We start from the raw sequence: 18,843 nt of genomic DNA on the forward strand, positions 1-18,843 counted from the left end.
TTTTCTTGATATATGTGTCATATGAGTTGATGGTTGACAGCCGGAAATTCCAATGTGCAACTTAATGAATTATTTCTAACGAAAGGGCAAAAATTCATAACATTTTCCAACTGGAAAGCCATCCCTAAAGAGAGACTTTACCGAAACAATGTAGATATTATTCGTTAGATAACAAACGAAGAGGCAACATCAAACCAATAAAAAAATTGTCAAGCAAACTTCTGTTTTGGAAATTGTTTCGAAAAATTTCATTTCGATATGCGATGATTTCAAAATTTATGTATTTGCTATTAACATATTATGAAACATAATTTGCATTGCTTAATATTTCGCAGCTTTCTTTTCATTTATATATACATATAATAATTATATATATTAAATATATGACATATAACATGGCGGTACAAGCGGAAAGGGGGTGATTCTACGCTAAAAAAGAAGTCGAAAATATAGATTAAAAATTTTTTCTTTTTTAATTTTTCCATCGAGACAACGATCTATAGTGAGATCCGTTATAACGAGACGTGATAAAATGCACGCGTACCGACCGAAAATTCAAATTCGATTTTCTCGAAAACAAAGCCTCAAACGAAAAATTTTTATTCTATATTTTCGACTTCTTTTTTCGCGTAGAATCACCCCCTTTCCGCTTGTACCACCAGTTACCAACCACTCTATATATATATAATTTTATATATACATATATATACACATATATGCATACATAAAAAATGACAATAAAATCAACTAAATATTTAATTGTTTTCACGAATTGGTTGTACATATATTAGGTACTATTAAGTAGTTGAAACGCATGCGTCACCAACACTGCGTGAAAAAGGTGCATATATACACGCGTATGTATCGTGCATTTGACAGTACTGCTGTCGCACCATATATTGTACATTTAAACGGAAAACATCAGGCAGAAAGATGAAGCAACGACCAGTAATGTTAAATTAAACATTATCATATTAAAGAGTAACATTACTGTGATTTCTGACAAAAGATATTTTATTATCAGCAAAAGTGTTGAACAACTTTGATTTATATCAGCTATAAAGGAATAATAAAATATGTGTATATATCTGTATATATCTGCTGTAATTGGACGTTTACACGAAGTAACATAATAAATATTAAATACAAATGATCGACATTTAGTAATGTGAAATCATTGAATTTTCTCGTGATGGATTTTATTAAATTTACTTCTAAAGTAAATGTATTTTTCTCCTCTGGCATATTTCTACGTATACCTTAGAAGACAACACCTTTCACAGAGTTGGTGAAGTTCTTTCTGAAACCTGTTCTTGTTTTGTCGAAGGAATTGACACTCTGACTAGCTTCCTATTCTGAACTTATTTACATATTTATACTGACATACCAGCGTATACATTGTGAGAGATGTACACTAGTTTACTTTCCACAATTAATATTAACGGACTTCGTTTCTACAATTATCTGCCAACTATCTGTTTGCTCTCTTATTTCTAAACTACTGGACCGAACAAAATAGCATACTATTAAATTAATTAACGAAACTTGCGTTAATTAATTGGTTAAGAAAGATATTTGTTTTTTTTTTTAAAGGTGAATAACATTTAAGCTGTTCAAGGCAATAAAGAAACGAAAAATATAACCTATAAATAGAATACCAATAGAATTAATCGTAAGTTAATCGACATAAGAATTTTCTACTAGCAACATGTTTATACCAAGTTCAGTGTCTTTCATTTCTTTCTCTTTTCATAAAACTAATAACTGCACCAGCTTTCCTTACGCGGGACAGCGTGAAAAATATTGTAGCTATCATCGAAGTGAATTATTTCCGTTAGACTAGTTTTACGGATTATGTTTATACGAGTTAAGCGACCACATCAAGCTTTTCCAGCATAGGGAAATGCGACAATTCATTATGAGCCAATTCACGTAGTAATAACACGTGCGCTGGAAAGTATGTAAGTAAATATGTACAATTCTAGCCGCGTATCGTTTGGTGGTATGTCAATTGTATGTACTTACGTACGTTATTTACATACAAATGTACATACGTATGAGACCAGCAATTTCGACGATTCAACGCGTATGATAGCATTTTACCCATTAACGAACGTCTTACTTTTTCGTGAATAATATACTGACCTTGATAGCTGGTATATGTACATATGCATAATATAAGAATCCTTTCACACTTTCACGAATGACATACATAACTACATATGCATGTATATCGTTTTCCTGGTCCTGCGAGCGAAAGCGTGTTTTCCATAACTTCCATGCGGTATAATTAGAATTTCGTGAGTTGTAATTAGAATAATACGATAACATACATACCCTATGTCAAAATTATCTATCTTATCGCGTGGAGAAATTGTTGCTCCGTTTGCGTACGTTTCCACATTTCTATCCTCAAACCGATCTCACTGATCATACACAATTCGACGACAACAAGCAAGGAGCTGGAAGACAGACTTTCTTGCGTGAAAATGACCACGCATAACCGGTCGACGCATCCGTCCTCGTTCACGAGTATAGAAACACTGACCTGCCGTCACGAGAGGAGAGCAAACCAGGTAAGAGGTAACAGAACCTCTCCCTACTATTTCCGTCCTGTCCTCTCTTTCTGCTTCATTCGCTCTCCGTCCTTCTTTTCCGCCTTTTTCCTTTCTTCCCTCCTTAATCTTCTCTATTCTTTCTCCTCGCCTTTCCTATCTTATTTTTCTTTCTTACACCTGTGTTTCATACTTCCTCTGACTTTCTCTGTCTCTCTTCTGCATCTCCTGTCTTTCTTTCTTCACAAAATTGTTGGGTCTATCTTTTTCCTATTTCCACTGCTTTGATAGGTCTTTTCTATCGCTTCGTTCCCTCCTTTCCTTTCTTCTTTTTTCCCTTCTTTATCTCTTTTTTGCAAGAAATCAGGTATATTGCGAAAATAGAATATATTAAATCTCATTCTATCTATGCACTAATCACTATTCCATTTTATTTTTTTTTTTTTTTTGGTATACCATTCTCTGACACTGACTAATCGATTTATAGCAATTAATAGTTTCTAGGTTTCTAAATTAAAATAAAATATTATTGTAATTTATAAATGTTATAATATACAGACATGCTCCATTCTGCTGTATATTGTAATTATATTTTATTTATATAATTATATTTTTGCTATATTTAAACGATATTTTAATTATGTATAGGTAAGACTAAAGTATACATAGTTTACGTTTTGCGAGCATTCTTTATACGCACGCTTTAGAAAGATGAATGAAATAATATGTATATATGTCTGAATGAGAAATGAGTAACATCCACTTCGATTAGGATCTCCACGAGTAGATATATTCGATCGATATAATAAAATATTTTAATTTGCGAAATAACAATGTAGTAAATCTTTTGGTCAATTTTTGCATTCCTTGTATGGAAGAAATTGAAAAGCCCATGTTTTAGAATAAAACTGAAAATGTTGTCGTACACAAATATATACAAACATACACACCTAAAGCTAAGCCTAATTCGAAATAACTGGTTTTTTGATAAAACGCCCTCTTTACATATGAATAGAAAAAAAGATCAACAAACACCAGATACAATCGTTTAAACTACCATTTAAATACATACTGAATAACCATATAAAAAATATTTTTGAGGAAAATCATTAAAATATGATCTCATTTTATAATTTTTAAATTATGTTTTTTATCTCCATAATTACCGCTAACGTAAAGCCACCCTGCAGCGTCGGAATTATATTTTCCAATATAAATATCAATTTTAAACAAATTACATATAATTTGTTCTTTATTAGTTCCACTTCGCTAATCCCAAACAAATGAGATTAATCATCTTCAGAAATACATAACATACATATTATAAGTCCTTATTTTTCCACTATGTATTTATATCGTATTTTTTTGTAGGCATATATTAATGTGTCTGATTGTTCATATATGTATTGGAATAGGAAGATCGATATTTCGTCGAAGCGAATAGGTCCTTACCTGCTGCCTACGCGTCCTGGTAACTTTACATCACTGTAACACCGGTATATCTAGCAGCTAGCAGACAGTGGCGTGCGTATCACCAAGTTCACCGTCTTTTCTTGTAACGTAACCCTGCGTAGGGTGTATTGCTCTCGCGTGCAGAAAATGTATTGTTACGGTCGTCAGCTGCTCTTTCGCTTCAAACGAGTACACTCTTTCTCTAGGTGGGGATATGCATCAGGGTCCCAGTGTACAACATACAGAGGGGAATGACTAGAAAACAGGGAGAGGGATTTGTTTCCTATTGTTCACACTGCATATGCATGCAATCTTTGCTCAACGATTGTCACTGTAAATTGGATATTTGTCGCCTATGGAACTTTTCTAAGGTTAACGTTTCCTTCTTTCCCTGTTTTTTTTTTTTTTTTTTTTTTATAAATCTCAGTGACTCGTATCCTGTATATAAGTACATGGTTTGAGCGTACTTCGTACGTTTCCTCATTCGTTCCTTTTCTCCTACTAGTTAATTATTATCATTTTATTTCAATATCATTCATTTTGTTATAATAATGTCATAATGATATTATGTAAAATTTTTAAATTGGTAAATTTTATTTTTATTACTTGTAAATGTAATCATGATTCGCTTCTGTCTCCTGTTACAAGAGAGATACAGATACACGAATATTATTATTGATAGTTGTATAAAAGTTATATGAGTCATTAATGTGAAATGTAGCCCCGCGGAGGTGAAATTTAACTTCGCGGAAGCCAAATTGTTTATTATTAATAACACAAATTAAAATATATTTTTTGACATTCGATATTATGTATATACAATATGTAATATAATATAACGTCATATATACAGGGTGGTTGGTAACTGGTGGTACAAGCGGAAAGGGTGTGATTCTACGCGAAAAGAGTCGAAAATATAGAATAAAAATTTTTTCTTTTTTAATTTTTTTTTTTTTAATTTTTCCATCGAGACAACGATCTACAGTGAGATCCTTTATAACGAGACGTGATAAAATGCACGCGTACCGACCGAAAATTCAAATTCGATTTTCTCGAAAACAAAGCCTCAAACGAAAAATTTTTATTCTATATTTTCGACTTCTTTTTTCGCGTAGAATCACCCCCTTTCCGCTTGTACCACCAGTTACCAACCACCCTGTATATATGATGATATACATATAATGGCATGTATCTTGTTATATATATATAACACATATGTATAAATGATAAGTTAAAGTGTTAAAGTGGAATCACCGACAATGATATAATTGCACGAAAAAAAATATTAGCTCAATAATTATACATATCTTTATCTAAAATATACTCTGATTTGAACATTTAATCTGACCTTAGGTGACACTCTCAGAATTCAATCTAATTCAATAAATCTTTACATTTAGATACACATTTTGTAACATTATATTTCTTAATTTCATTTATTCTCTTATTTTTTATCAAACTGTTTCGTTTCATAATATATATTATATTTGTACATATACAAGAATATTTCATAAGTAAGATAAATGAAAAATCAATCATCTTACCTATTCATACTATAATATGATATAGTATAACTAAATAATACAACAAGGTAAATATAAAAGTTGTTTATCGTCAAAAAATCGAGATCTATATGTACATTGTCCTTTGTTTATGAATTTGCATTTCATTTATATTATTGTCTAATAGTCTAATATCTGAAAGATAAAACGTAAGTGCAAATGGAGATAAAATAAAAAAGAAATATTTTATTTATACAACTACAGGACTTTGTAACATTGACTAAAATGTCTCTAATAAAATATCGGTAAATTACTCATTGAGTTCTTAATTTGATGGACTATAGATGACGTGACCTGCTTGTATCTATCTTCATGCTATATAATTATACAAATCGATCCATTTGTTTACGGAGGTCGTTTGCTAGTCCATTGCGTTTTACCAGTATTTTTAGATTAAATAGTATTATGCTTTAAATCCTGTGTTTATGTGACTTTAGAAGGAAATAAAGCTGCAATGCCGGGGACTGAAGTTAGTATTTTTATGTATCACAGAAACATGCGTTTTAAATGAAGGATACTGAATTATTTTTTTGACAGTTCTGGCTGTCAAATCGTATTATTATCGTAATCGTATTATTCATTAGAAATTTGGGAAAAGAAATATAATAATGAATATAAATTAAATTTTGTCCATATTTTACTCTTTTATTTCTCGTATCGTATAACTTTTTCATGATTTAATATTCTTACTTTTAATAATATAATAATCCTTTATCTAGGACAATACAGCAGAACTCGGAGAAATAGAAAATGTTAGGGTTGTGGTCCGTGTTCGACCTTTAAATGGAAAGGAGTTGGACGGGCACTGTAAGAATATAGTACGCGTGGATACGATAAATAGTGAAATAACAGTTGAAAATCCTAATGCTGCACAAGGAGAACCACCAAAAGTATTTTCCTTTGACGCTGTCTTTGATACTGATTCAACTCAAGTTGATATTTACAATGAAACTGCGAGACCTATCGTGGATAAAGTTCTTCAAGGATACAATGGAACTATATTTGCATATGGACAAACAGGCACTGGTAAAACATATACTATGTCAGGTGCAAAGACATCTCCACAACTTAGGGGAATCATTCCTAATACCTTTGCACATATTTTTGGATACATAGCTAAGGCTCATGACAACCAAAAGTAAGTATTTTTTATGGAAAAGGAAATAAATCAAAATTTCATTAGTATTCAATTTTATATTTAAGTATTTTGTGTGAATTAAACATATAAAGAAATAATGTTTGATTGATAGATTCCTTGTACGTGCAACATATTTAGAGATTTATAATGAAGAAGTTAGAGACTTACTTGGTAAAGATCAAAATACTAGACTAGAAGTAAAAGAAAGACCTGATATTGGAGTATTTGTAAAAGATCTCAGCGGCTATGTTGTCAATAATGCTGATGATTTAGATCGAATAATGTCTCTTGGTAATAAGAATCGTAAGTATCTTGTCAGGTACCTTTGTAGAATATATAATTGTACATATATAATTTTAAATATTAATATCTATGATAATGGAAACAGCCATGCTTCTAATGTTATAATAAATTCTTATGAACAACCATATGATATATAATTCTTATATAATACATAGGTGTTGTTGGAGCTACAGCAATGAACGTATTGAGTTCGAGGTCTCATGTAATATTTACAATCACAGTTGAATCTAGTCAACTTGGAGAGGATGGCGAACAACATGTAAAAATGGGGAAGCTTCATTTAGTTGATTTAGCTGTATGAAATTCTTATTCTCATTATCCCACTGTACTCTAGTTTAACATATTTTCTAATTCATGCCATTGATATTCTCTAGGGTTCGGAAAGACAAAGCAAGACAAAAGCTTCTGGAGTTCGTTTAAGAGAAGCAACAAAAATTAATTTATCACTTTCGACACTAGGTAACGTAATATCTGCATTAGTTGATGGTCAGAGTTCACATGTGCCTTACAGAAATTCCAAACTCACGAGATTGTTACAAGATTCTTTGGGTGGTAACTCAAAAACTTTAATGGTAACATTATTCATTTTCTTTCCTTTCTACGTTTTCTTTCTCCATTATTCATGAAATAATTATTTCAATTTAGTGTGCAAATATAAGTCCAGCAGATATAAACTATGACGAAACTATCAGTACACTTCGTTATGCGAACCGCGCTAAGAATATTAAAAATAGAGCGAGAATTAATGAAGATCCAAAAGATGCTTTACTTCGGCAGTTTCAAGTTGAAATCGAACAATTACGTAAACAATTGGAAGAAAATGGTGCTGAAATGTCTGAATCTGAAGACGAATCTGAAGATTCTGAAGAAATAGGGGAGACTAGACATGAGAAGAAAGCTCGACGTAGAAGAAGTCAAATATTAACAATGGAAGAATTAGAAGATAGGGATATAGATTCCAATGAAAAAATTGACAAAGCTGAAAGAGAAGATAAAAGTCCCGATGACAAAGATGTTATCGAATTAAAAAGAACTCAGTAAGTTTTTAGAGAATTGGTTAAAGAATATCGCTGAAGAGTATATAAGATATTAATTATTCTAGGAGCGAGAAAGAAGCATTACGAGAGAAAATGCAGAATCTACAAAATAAGATTTTAGTCGGAGGTGAAAATTTGTTGGAAAAAGCAGAAGCTCAAGAACAGTTATTGGCTGCAGCTGCAATTGAACTTGAACAACGTAAAAGCAGAGAAGAACAGTTGAAAAAAGCTATTGAAGCAAAGGAAGCTGAACGTATTGATATAGAAGAGAAATATTCTTCCTTGCAAGAAGAAGCTGCAGGGAAAACTAAGAAATTAAGTCGCGTACATACAATGTTAATGTCTGTTAAAGCAGAGTTATCTGATTTACAGCAAGAACATCAAAGAGAGATGGAAGGGCTTTTGGAAGGAGTTAGAGGTATTGGGCGAGAATTACAACTTCAAGAGTTAATAGTAAATAGTTACATTCCTGTTGAATATCAGGTATCTATGGCAGTGTAATATTTTATTTAAAAAAATAAATATTTTCGCCAAAAGATCTATGTACCAATCCTATTTTAGACAACGATTGAAAGATATGTTCATTGGAATGAAGATATTGGAGAATGGCAATTAAAGTGTGTAGCATATACAGGTAACAATATGCGCAAAGCACAAATCACGCCACCATTAGGAACTAACAAGGATGTACGTATTAATATTTCAAAATTAACAATAAATCACATTTATGTAATAAATCATCATACTTACAATAATTTCTATTCCTAGCAAATTCAGCCTGATATGTCAAACATATATCTCTCTTACAATAACGGAATTGATAATACTTTCGTGCAACCAAAAAAAATACGAAGCCGATCTGGAGTTCCAAGGCCAACTACAGCACATAGACGTACACCACACTAAAACTATGTTTAATCTATAAAATGATAAAAATATTTATATTTCACAAAGTATTCAATTCTATGATTTTTTAGAATTTTTTTTAAAGCATTATTCTAATTTATTTTTGTTTATATAATATATACGAGAAAATGAGTATTTTCTGCAATTATACATTTATTTCTATTCTGAATTAGGTATGTTCACACTGATCTTAAGTACTGCATAGAAGCAAAGGGTATATACAGTATAATAGAACAATATCTAATTAACAAGACCGGTTTATTAAGAACTACAATTTCTGTGTTGTATGATCATACAATTTAATATTAGATGCTATGCAAAGTACTTAATTTCTGCTAATTTACATAAATTGCAGAAGTTAGAATTAAGTTCGATAGAGTTATTATTATTTCAACTCGGATGATTTTCTTATATTGTACACACCATTAATACTTAAGGAAAAATTATAACAGTAAAATTTTATGTTTTATGTATTTAGATACATTTTTGTGCGATGTCTATGAAATATTAGATGACGAAATCTAAATCAATGAATCAACTTCCACAGAAATTACATTTTCATATTTAATAGCATGCTATACAAGTTACTATTAAATGGAGAATTGATATAAAGATTTTAGGGAAGAAAAAGTATGTGCTGTACCTGTGTAATAAGAAATAAGATCGTTTAGCTCGATATAGGAAATTAGAGTTAAATGTAACTGAAAACAATAGGAACGCAATCTTTATCAAAAACTTAGCAATCTTATGTCTTTTTTCATTGTCGTTTATGTATTATAATTTGATAAAGACCAGATTTTCTTTAGCTTAATAATAGTATTATAATAAGTATTTCTATATAACGTTAAATTTTGTCACTAAAACATGATAATTTAAAAAACGCAAAAGTAACTTGAATTTTGTTTAAAATTTAACGTGTACTAATGCTTGCTTAATCATTTATGTCAATAAACTTATAGAGAAAGCAAAGCACATCTCTATGGCAGAATAGGATTTTAACTGCATTTAAATTATTTTTTACTCTCTATTATCGAAAATATTTAAAAATTTTGTCTGTTTTAACTTTTTATTACGACATTAAGTACTGTGATAATAAAAATTCTTATTATTCTCAATTCCTTACCAATTACTTAAAGCAGTTAAGGATACTAGATGTTTGTAATTATTATTGTGTGTATATTATGCTTTTTTTGTATATAATTTACGAAATAAAAATAAATAATTATGTACTTATATAGTTTTCCGCATATTCGTTTTTTATTAAAGTTTCCTATCACAACATCAGTATAAAAATTTAGCTAACAAATTTTGTTTTTATCTCGGTATTCTTGAATCCATTTTTTAATAAAGAAGCGATGGTATTTCCGTGCTAAAACAACACTATATGGATCATTGGCATTACTGCTTCTTAAGTCAAGATGATGTGCACTTTCTGGTATTATTACTGCTACTGCTGAAGAAGATAAGTTTTGTAATACTCCACCACTAGACCATGGATCCATTAAACCATTACTAAATGAAACAAAATAATGAATAAATAAAAGATTACGTTATAAATGATAATTGTATTTCATGTGAAATATTAGTATATATATGTAGACTTGTATTATGCATATATTAATCTCACATTTGTTTCAATTGTTTTAAGTAAAACAAATTAATATTACTTGACGATATATACCTGAAAACAATATTTGTTGCAGTAGACAGATCTTTACATCCATATTGTTCGCATACTAAGTTTGGCTGTGGTTTTACTGAATATTGTTTCATACAGTCATTGATATATCTATCCAAATTCCATGAACGAGGTTTAAACATATCATTTATTCCATCTGAACATATTGGCATTACCATTTCTGTACAGGCTTGGAAAGGCCATCCAACAGCACCTAATTGAGGCACAGAATCATTTAAATTTAAACACTTTGTTTCACTAGAATAATTGGTGAATATATTAATTGCTTTGTGTATTGCTATTAACAACTCTGTTCCTACGAGTGATTGATTTGTTAGATGTTTGCATACAGCCTGTAATAACAACAATATCTTGTAAATTATAAAATGTACATAAATGAAATAATTTTATTTAGAGATTAATTGAACAATAAACTAATTGTAAATTGAGATACTTACTTTAACGGGGTAAGCAGGTAATGGTGTCAAAAAGTTAGCTTCATATGGATAATTTACTACAGCAAGGTTTATATAAATATCTTCCAAATAAGACATTAGTTGTTGGACATCACTTGAATTTTTTAATGGTTGACATAATTTCCAACTATCTGCTAACCACTCTCTCCCTTTGTCTATTAGAAAAAATAGAGAATAATTTTAAAAATATAAAAAGACAATATAAATAATAGGTTACCCTATTACCGCTTGATGTTATATTGATGATAGTATTCCATGATCTACGAATAAGTTTTGGACAGTTTGTATGAGCTGTTTTAAAATCTGAGGTAACTATGCGTACAAAAGCTTCACATTCTGTAACTCCACTAAACTGTAATATTGGAGCTGAAGATGCAATTGCTCTGTAATATTATATAATTTTTATTTATATTATATATCATTCTTATTGTATTTCTAGTTGGTACTGTTTCACTAACCCTTGTACAACATGAGGATATTTCATACGTATCCATGCACTAAGCATACCACCATATGAACCACCAAAAACTATAACAGGACTATACTTATATTCTGGTTTAGATTTCACATATTGAATCAAATCGACATAATCTGCAAGGGCTTGTCGAGATGTTAGATATCCTAAATGATTCAAATCCATGTAGGATTTATTGCCATAAGGCATAGATTCTCCATAGTAACGATGTTCAGCAAAAATTAATAAAGCTCCAAATTCTGGAGCTATGTCCCACATAAAACCCTGTAAAATATAAGAATTAAGTCGGAATTTTAAATTATGTTTAAATGAAATGTTAGTTAATTATCCTATAGGTTGTATACTTACAGTATTTTGAGCAAAATTTTCAATGTTACCTTCATTTCCAGTATAAAAGAAAATAGGTGCATCTTTTTTGATTTGCCAAGTATTATTTACAAGATATCGTAATTTAAATGTATCTGGCACTGAAAAGCTAAAGTGATCCACCTGTGATATATTTAAAATAATTTACTTTTTATACAAAAAAAATATAAATAAGATTCATACACGTATGTAATGTATAGAACTTTAGTAATTTAATAAGTTTAGATCTCTGTATATTAAGAGATTTTCTCGTAAAGCATATGCAATAATCGATAATTTATAAATGTAAGAATATATGTACATTAAATAGGCAAGAAAAGTAAACATATAAAAATACTTCGTAACAAATGTCACCGATAACAGTTCTACATCAGGAATTTAATATCACATACTGGCATATCAATTGTTTTAATCTCATATTTGTATTTCCCGCTGTATAACTCATTTTGAGTGCGTAATTGATTTTGATAGTTTCCGTAAAATTTATTTAAAAGGATATATTGCATGGTAGGTTGCCATAATGCAATAAAAATGAATAGTAAAATATTGTACAGTCCCATCTCAATACACTATCAATGAATTCCAGATTCCAACTTTTAATTGACATTAATTGAATTAATTTATGATAAACTGACATCGGCAACAACTGTCTTCAGAGCATTTCTGTATCAGGCACTGATATATACACACACATATCTGTAATACATATATCCATAGTCGTATATGTATTACAGTGTATTAACTTTGAACCCGTGCATGCAAAAACTTGGAAAATGATCACATGACCACACATCGTTTAACACTACAATAAAAACATGACATACGCCACCTAGAAGTTACCACTATAACTAGAGCTAATTATAAACGAGAACAGAGGGAGTCTGGTGTCAGCGGCTACTACACGCATATTGTTTATTTGAAAAATATTCATTGTATTCGCATTTTTACAAAAAATATAACTCTTTCTTACTTCGATCGGCATTTTTCATTTTTAACGATTTGAACATTTTTTCTATGTTATAATTTAAAATTTGTGGGTTTTGTATAGTATCCGGACTGCAAAATATTGGACTAGAATGACAATCTTTAGAAACCTTTGAGATCTTTTTAAAAATTTGGTACTCTTAATCTACTGTATGACTTATTCTGTATGCATTTGAATTGTGAGTATTATTTGGATTATTTTAGTTTCCGGCCATCATGCCGTGAGGTGGCCGGTTAGACTGTGATTATACAAACAGCGGTAAACGGTAAAATTAACATTTGATGCATTGGCATTAGTTGTGCCATTACTTGTTTTACTGCTTTGTATGATCACGGTCTTACACGGATTTGTAGAGTTAAGATTTTTGTCGGTCAAATATTCATAAGGCTGAATTTTCAAAACTGTTTATTACTGTTAAAAATAACGGCTTCAATAACCTAAAATACCCCTGAAAAGACATATTCAGGTAACAAATTTTGCAATCCAGATACTATACTTTATCCAAATATACTAATGATCACTTTCTACGAACTGACCGCTATTATTTGATTTTGATCGTTTTGCTATAAATACGTTGAGTGCAAAAATGAAAAACAAGGAAGAATGTGAGATACAGCTAAGACGCTTCATACAATTCATTTAAAACTTATTAGCATAGCTATATTTTAAAACATTTTCTGGAATATTTCGGAAACTAGTCGAAGTAGAGGAATGGTGTTAATCCAGACGAATTTTTTTCCGCTGGGGATATAACAGATTTTTTAAAAGTCCATTTGTTCAAAGAATATATTTGATAATCGAACTGATGATAACACTTTGTTAACAAATTAAAATATGCATTTTATTCCGACAACTTTGTAGATATAAATAGTTACGCGTGGTGCGTGTAGATGTATTTTCAGCGAAGAGTAAATAGTAAGTTAAACTGATGACTAATTAATGATCGAAAAACCAGTCAAGAGATGGTGAGTGACGTAGATATGAAAAGCCAATCAAGAGATGGTAACTGAAGTAGGTATGAAAAACCAGTCAAGATATTTACTGGTTAACGGATGAAAAACCAGTCAAGATATTGTCTGGTCAACAAATAAAAACCCAGTGAAGTTCGGTGACGATACTGTCGCAGAGAAAAAATTTTGCTGGGTGTTGATCGCCCCACCAAAGATCACTTGTGGGTGGAAATAACCGTTGAACATGGAAAAAATCCGGCCTTCCCATTTTTTATCTGATTGAACAATAACCCTAAGGAATGTCTCGACTTGAAGGATGTTTTGTAGCAATTAAGGGCCTTGACGGTAAAGTAAAATTGGTTAGTTTTATGACAGTTCCTTAGGATTATTGCGGTCCGACTAATTATATTTGCACAGCTAGTAGCCGCTTTGACCACAGGATGGATTCTGGTTTATGTAGAGAGTCACCGGAGGTAACAACCTAATACTTCTTCATTAATGTTTTATGTAAATATTTATCGATTTTTACGTAAAGTGTTTGTGTAGATTGTAGATTATACATCTAAACTGTAAATATGGATAAAATAGATCATTAATTTTTCACAAATTAACAAACATAATTATTACTGAAATTTGTTCATGCACGGTGTTTTCCAACAGGCAAATAAAAGTTCACAGGCTGATTTGCAGTATTATTCTAAATAGAAATCATCAAATAAGCATAGAAGCCCTACAAAAGTCTTTAAAAATAACCATATTAAAATTACCAAAAAGTACCATAAAACTTATAACTCCAGGTAGGTACAAAGAGTCTGTTGTGCTGCTCTCTGTCGAAGATGCCTACATGGCTTAATTTGAATGCTTAATTATCTGTCTAAATACCCTGAATATCTTTTACATTATGACTTTACACTCTTTGAAACTTCTTGTAATTGCATTTGAAATGATTTTTAAAGGCTTTCATTAAATGTTTCGTTAAACTGGTTTAAGTTATTACAAAGTTTTTAAAATGCGTTTATATTTTTGTCTACCGTTATAATTTCATGTCATACTATTTAATGCATAAAATTAGGGATATTCGTTCTTTAATAAAATTTATCATCGACACATTGCTAAATAATCTTTTTATGGGTACAGAAAAAAGTATCGGTATATATGTCAGAGATGGAAAGACAGCGGGATTTCCCGTACGGAATGTTGGGAAAAACTCCAATACACTAGTCCAGACTTTTACTATAGCCGCCCTTAAGTAATAAAAATAAGAAATAGTCTTAATGTTCCAATCTGACTTTATGACGATGGGTTTGGGCTCGAAGTGACATGGCAGGTCACCGGACGTAGCCACGGTCACGGGAGGGACGTGTACCTGACAGAGGTATGAAACGATTATATGTCTCTCCTTAAAAACAAAGATTAACCCGAGAAGCGGGGACAGGAGTATATAAGGGCAGCCTCTTTTGGATTAAGAGAGTTAGAGTTAGAGTGTTAGAGTCGTTGGACGAATTGCCGATTGAGTGATCCGAATCGAGTAGTACGTTGGTACTTGTCCTCCTGTGGATCGTGGATTCGTTATCGAACCTGAATTCGTTGTCACCATCATCTCGACCATCCTATTACCATTACTCATAGCCTCTTGTAGTGTCCACATTCGTACTGATAAATATTGGCTACATTCGCGACGGTAAAGTAAGTAAAGGTTCATCGAACGCTCCAAAATGCCAACCTGAATCCGACATCAGAAGTGAGATCAGTGCCGGTTATAACACTGCAAGAGCTTACGACCGATTCCGCTGCATGATGCGCAGCCGCCAATTTGATTATGGAGAAAAATCCTTAGAAAGCAGTGCCCTGAATATAATTTCAATAACGAGCGTCGAATCGATTTCTACATAGTGGAAGCATCAACTGGTGGATCAAGTCATCCGGGTGACTCGTTTCCATTTTACCCCGATTTTCGGGAGCCGAGTGTTCACTGATTAAAGAATCCGTAGTCTTGAGATTTTCTGGCAAAAGAACGATCGATATAATAGTAATGCGAGGAATGAGAAATATTGGTACATCTCAACTCTTGTCCGTTGCGGGTGTTAGTGGTTTTACATTAGAGATAAATTCGTCATGTCCTCGCTGATGGTTATTTCAAAATAGGATATCGCGATTGATCGTGAAATTTTAAGTCAAGGTTTTGACGTAATATTACACAAAACAGCCTCGCTATGTGTAAGATAAATAATTAATGCCTGTAATAAAACCGCCGAAGACGAGATCGATGTTAACGAAGTTGACAATGGCGTGCGTGGTAGAGATAAAGGTCGATTACTCTTTCTTTTAGAAGATTCAAAAATTCATTCGTTACGGGTTTCCTACGTACTCCCGTAAATACAGGCCAGTTAGAACTACAATTAATTGATCCTAACATCACCGTACAAAGAAGGCCTAATAGACTTCGCGAGGAAGAGCGCAGAATAGTACGTGAGAGAATAAGCGAATTAATTATAGCCAACTATCATAAGGCCTAGTAATTCACCGTTCGCGAGCCCCATGTTACTCGTGAAGACGAAAGATGGTTCAGAGAGATGATTGGTAGATTTTCGAGAACTAAATGAAAATACGGCCCCGGGTCGGTATCCTTTACCCCTTGTTGCGGATCAAGTCGCGAGATTGCAAAAGCAAGATGTTTTATTAGTCTGGACATGACCAGCGGGTTTCGCCAAATCCTTATTCGTTCTAATTCTAGGAAGTATACAGCATTGGCTACCCTCGTTGGACGATTTGGACAATAAGTTGTTGTTTTCTTCAAATTCTTTTGTGTCCTTGTTCGGTCCATTCGACGTCTTTTATTCGCATACATGGTTGCGTGCGCGTCTAGTGTTTCTTTCGGAATCGTTGTTCCGAACGGCGATATTACGCTGACTCCATTGAAAACAGGGATTTTGCATTTTTGACAACCCTAATAATTTTGCAACTAATACTTGTCTGAATATTCTAATTTCTTCCTGGCTGCAATTCTTTTTAAACCATCAAAGCGTTTACCATAGAAATCTTCAGAAGTAGTCACATGCCAAGTTTTCTGTACCATTTGATCCTTTTCTTATTGTGGTGACATAGGAGGCCATTTGGTCGGAATGATCTGTACCACATTTTTCTTCATTGTATTCAACAGCGACTGGTGATTTTAATGTTGCGAACAAACGAAACGAGAGGTCATTCTTGAGATTCCTTTGAAAACACGTATGGCAGCCAACGTGTTATTCGTACGTTGTTGTCTATTTGGACGATGTTCTAATCATTGCCTACTCCATGGATCAAGCTCTAGAAAGATTGTACACCGTATTAATACCCTCGTAAATGCCGGAGTTTCTTCTAATATTTCTAAATGCTCCGTCCCAAACACGTCGGTACTCTATTTGGGACGTGTAATTCATAACGGAGAGGTTCGCCCCAATCCGGGTGAAATACAAACCTTGAGCTCTTTACCTGAACCAACGACCGTCACACAGCATAGACAGTTCATAGGTTTAGCCTTTATTTCCAAAAATTCGTCCCTAAATCTTCACAGGTAGTGAGACCCATGTATGCACTTGCTTCCGGTAATAAAAACATAACTTGGAGGGATAGGCATGGAAAATAAGGTAAAAGGTAATTTCCGTCCTGACCGACGCGCCGGCGTTAATGGTATTTGACCCGAAAGATCCGATAGAACTCCATACAGACGCTAGTTCGCATGGATATGGGGCTCTTTTAATGCACAAGGCGAAAGGTAAAAAGAGAGTAATAGAATATTACAGTATAAGGACTAGCCCTGCGGAATCTAAGTATCATTCATATGGACTGAAGACGGTAGCAGTTGTTAAACGCTGCTAAACATTTTCGCCATTAATTACATGAAAGAGAATTTCTTGTTGTCATTGGTTGCAATCCCTTGAAGGCATCTAATAATAAGGTGAAACTTACTTACAAACTTTTAATTTTGACATTGTGTATCGAGAAGGTAAACGAATGGCTCACGTAGATTCCTTTCCGCGGAATCCCATAGACATTGATCATAGTATAATCAACAAAGTCAAAGAAAAGAAATTAATCTGACCGAGATCTCAGAAGATTGGCTGTTAACGGAATAACGTCGGGATCCTCAAATTTCAGAAATCGTCACTAAACTACAAAATGATGAGCTCGCGGAAGATGTCGCAAATTACGATCTGGTACCCTTTATCGTAAAAGACAAAGAAAAGGCAGGACTCTCTCCTTGCCTATCGTCCCAAGAGGTTTTAGGTGGTCCGTTATTAACCATGTGCAACAGTCAATTATGCACTTAGGTTGGGATAAAACGCTTGAGAAATCGTGCGAGTATTACTGTTTCGAAGGAATGGCGAAATATGTTCGTAAATTCGTTGAGAACTGTCACGCTTGTCGAGTTTCGAAGGCTAGTTCAGGTAAAATACCAGCTGAACTACATCCTATTCCTAAGACCAGCATATCTTGGCATACCGTTCACGTGGACTTAACGGGCAAACTAAGCAGTAGAAGTGATTCGAAAGAATGTCATTGTTTTGGTCGACGGCTTCACTAAATCCGCACATCTGCATCATACTCGTAAAGTAGATTCCCTTAGTACCGTTAAAGTACCTAAGTATGCTATATTTTTAGTCAGCAGTCCTTGCCGGATAATAGCGGATCAAGGAAGATGTTTTACTTTTCTTTTTTTTTTTCATTTATTTATTTAAATTTTACAATTTGTCCAGTAGGACATTTGGTAAAGTATTATAGCGGTATCTAATATATCATGTGGGTGGCTACCCCCAGCGGAGTACCATCATCGTGTTTGTTAGGTTGTTCTCTTTTGTTCTGTGTTTTTGCCATTTTGCTTTCGCTTTTCTTTTTTCTCTAATTTTTTCGAGGATGTCTAGTGCAACTGTTTTTGTTTGTCTGTTGGTTGTTTCAGGTATAGCGGTTGCCCTTGCTG

General features: G+C 32.6%; 3 protein-coding genes across 4 annotated transcripts in view; 1 reads left to right on the forward strand and 2 right to left on the reverse strand.

Annotated features, from left to right (window-relative positions):
- The window catches only part of LOC126868461 (uncharacterized), a 34,365-nt gene extending 31,825 nt beyond the window's left edge, over nt 1–2,540 (reverse strand). The window contains exons 1-2 of one of the 2 annotated variants that reach the window (XM_050623925.1): nt 2,338–2,540; nt 2,146–2,247 (exon numbers count right to left, since the gene is read on the reverse strand). The gene's annotated coding sequence lies outside the window, so the exon portion shown is untranslated. The remainder of the gene's footprint in view (nt 1–2,145; nt 2,248–2,337) is intronic. The other variant, XM_050623924.1, reaches the window with a different exon arrangement.
- Nucleotides 2,541–5,871: 3,331 nt separating this feature from the next.
- On the forward strand, nt 5,872–10,200 carry LOC126868894 (kinesin-like protein KIF3A). The gene is made up of 9 exons (XM_050624868.1): nt 5,872–6,038; nt 6,289–6,707; nt 6,820–7,010; nt 7,166–7,305; nt 7,385–7,582; nt 7,656–8,047; nt 8,113–8,530; nt 8,609–8,734; nt 8,816–10,200. Exons 1-9 carry the CDS (start codon nt 6,024–6,026, stop codon nt 8,951–8,953), a joined length of 2,037 nt encoding a protein of 678 aa, XP_050480825.1. The 5' UTR covers nt 5,872–6,023; the 3' UTR covers nt 8,954–10,200.
- LOC126868897 (lysosomal Pro-X carboxypeptidase) lies at nt 10,184–12,754 on the reverse strand. The gene is made up of 7 exons (XM_050624872.1): nt 12,341–12,754; nt 11,931–12,071; nt 11,566–11,846; nt 11,333–11,490; nt 11,090–11,262; nt 10,635–10,984; nt 10,184–10,465 (listed from the first exon to the last, which is right to left on the reverse strand). The coding sequence occupies exons 1-7, from the start codon at nt 12,506–12,508 to the stop codon at nt 10,252–10,254; spliced, it is 1,485 nt and encodes a 494-aa protein (XP_050480829.1). The 5' UTR covers nt 12,509–12,754; the 3' UTR covers nt 10,184–10,251.
- Nucleotides 12,755–18,843: the final 6,089 nt, after the last annotated feature.

This window comes from Bombus huntii, chromosome 8 (assembly GCF_024542735.1).
Source record: "Bombus huntii isolate Logan2020A chromosome 8, iyBomHunt1.1, whole genome shotgun sequence".
Classification (NCBI taxonomy): domain Eukaryota; kingdom Metazoa; phylum Arthropoda; class Insecta; order Hymenoptera; family Apidae; genus Bombus; species Bombus huntii.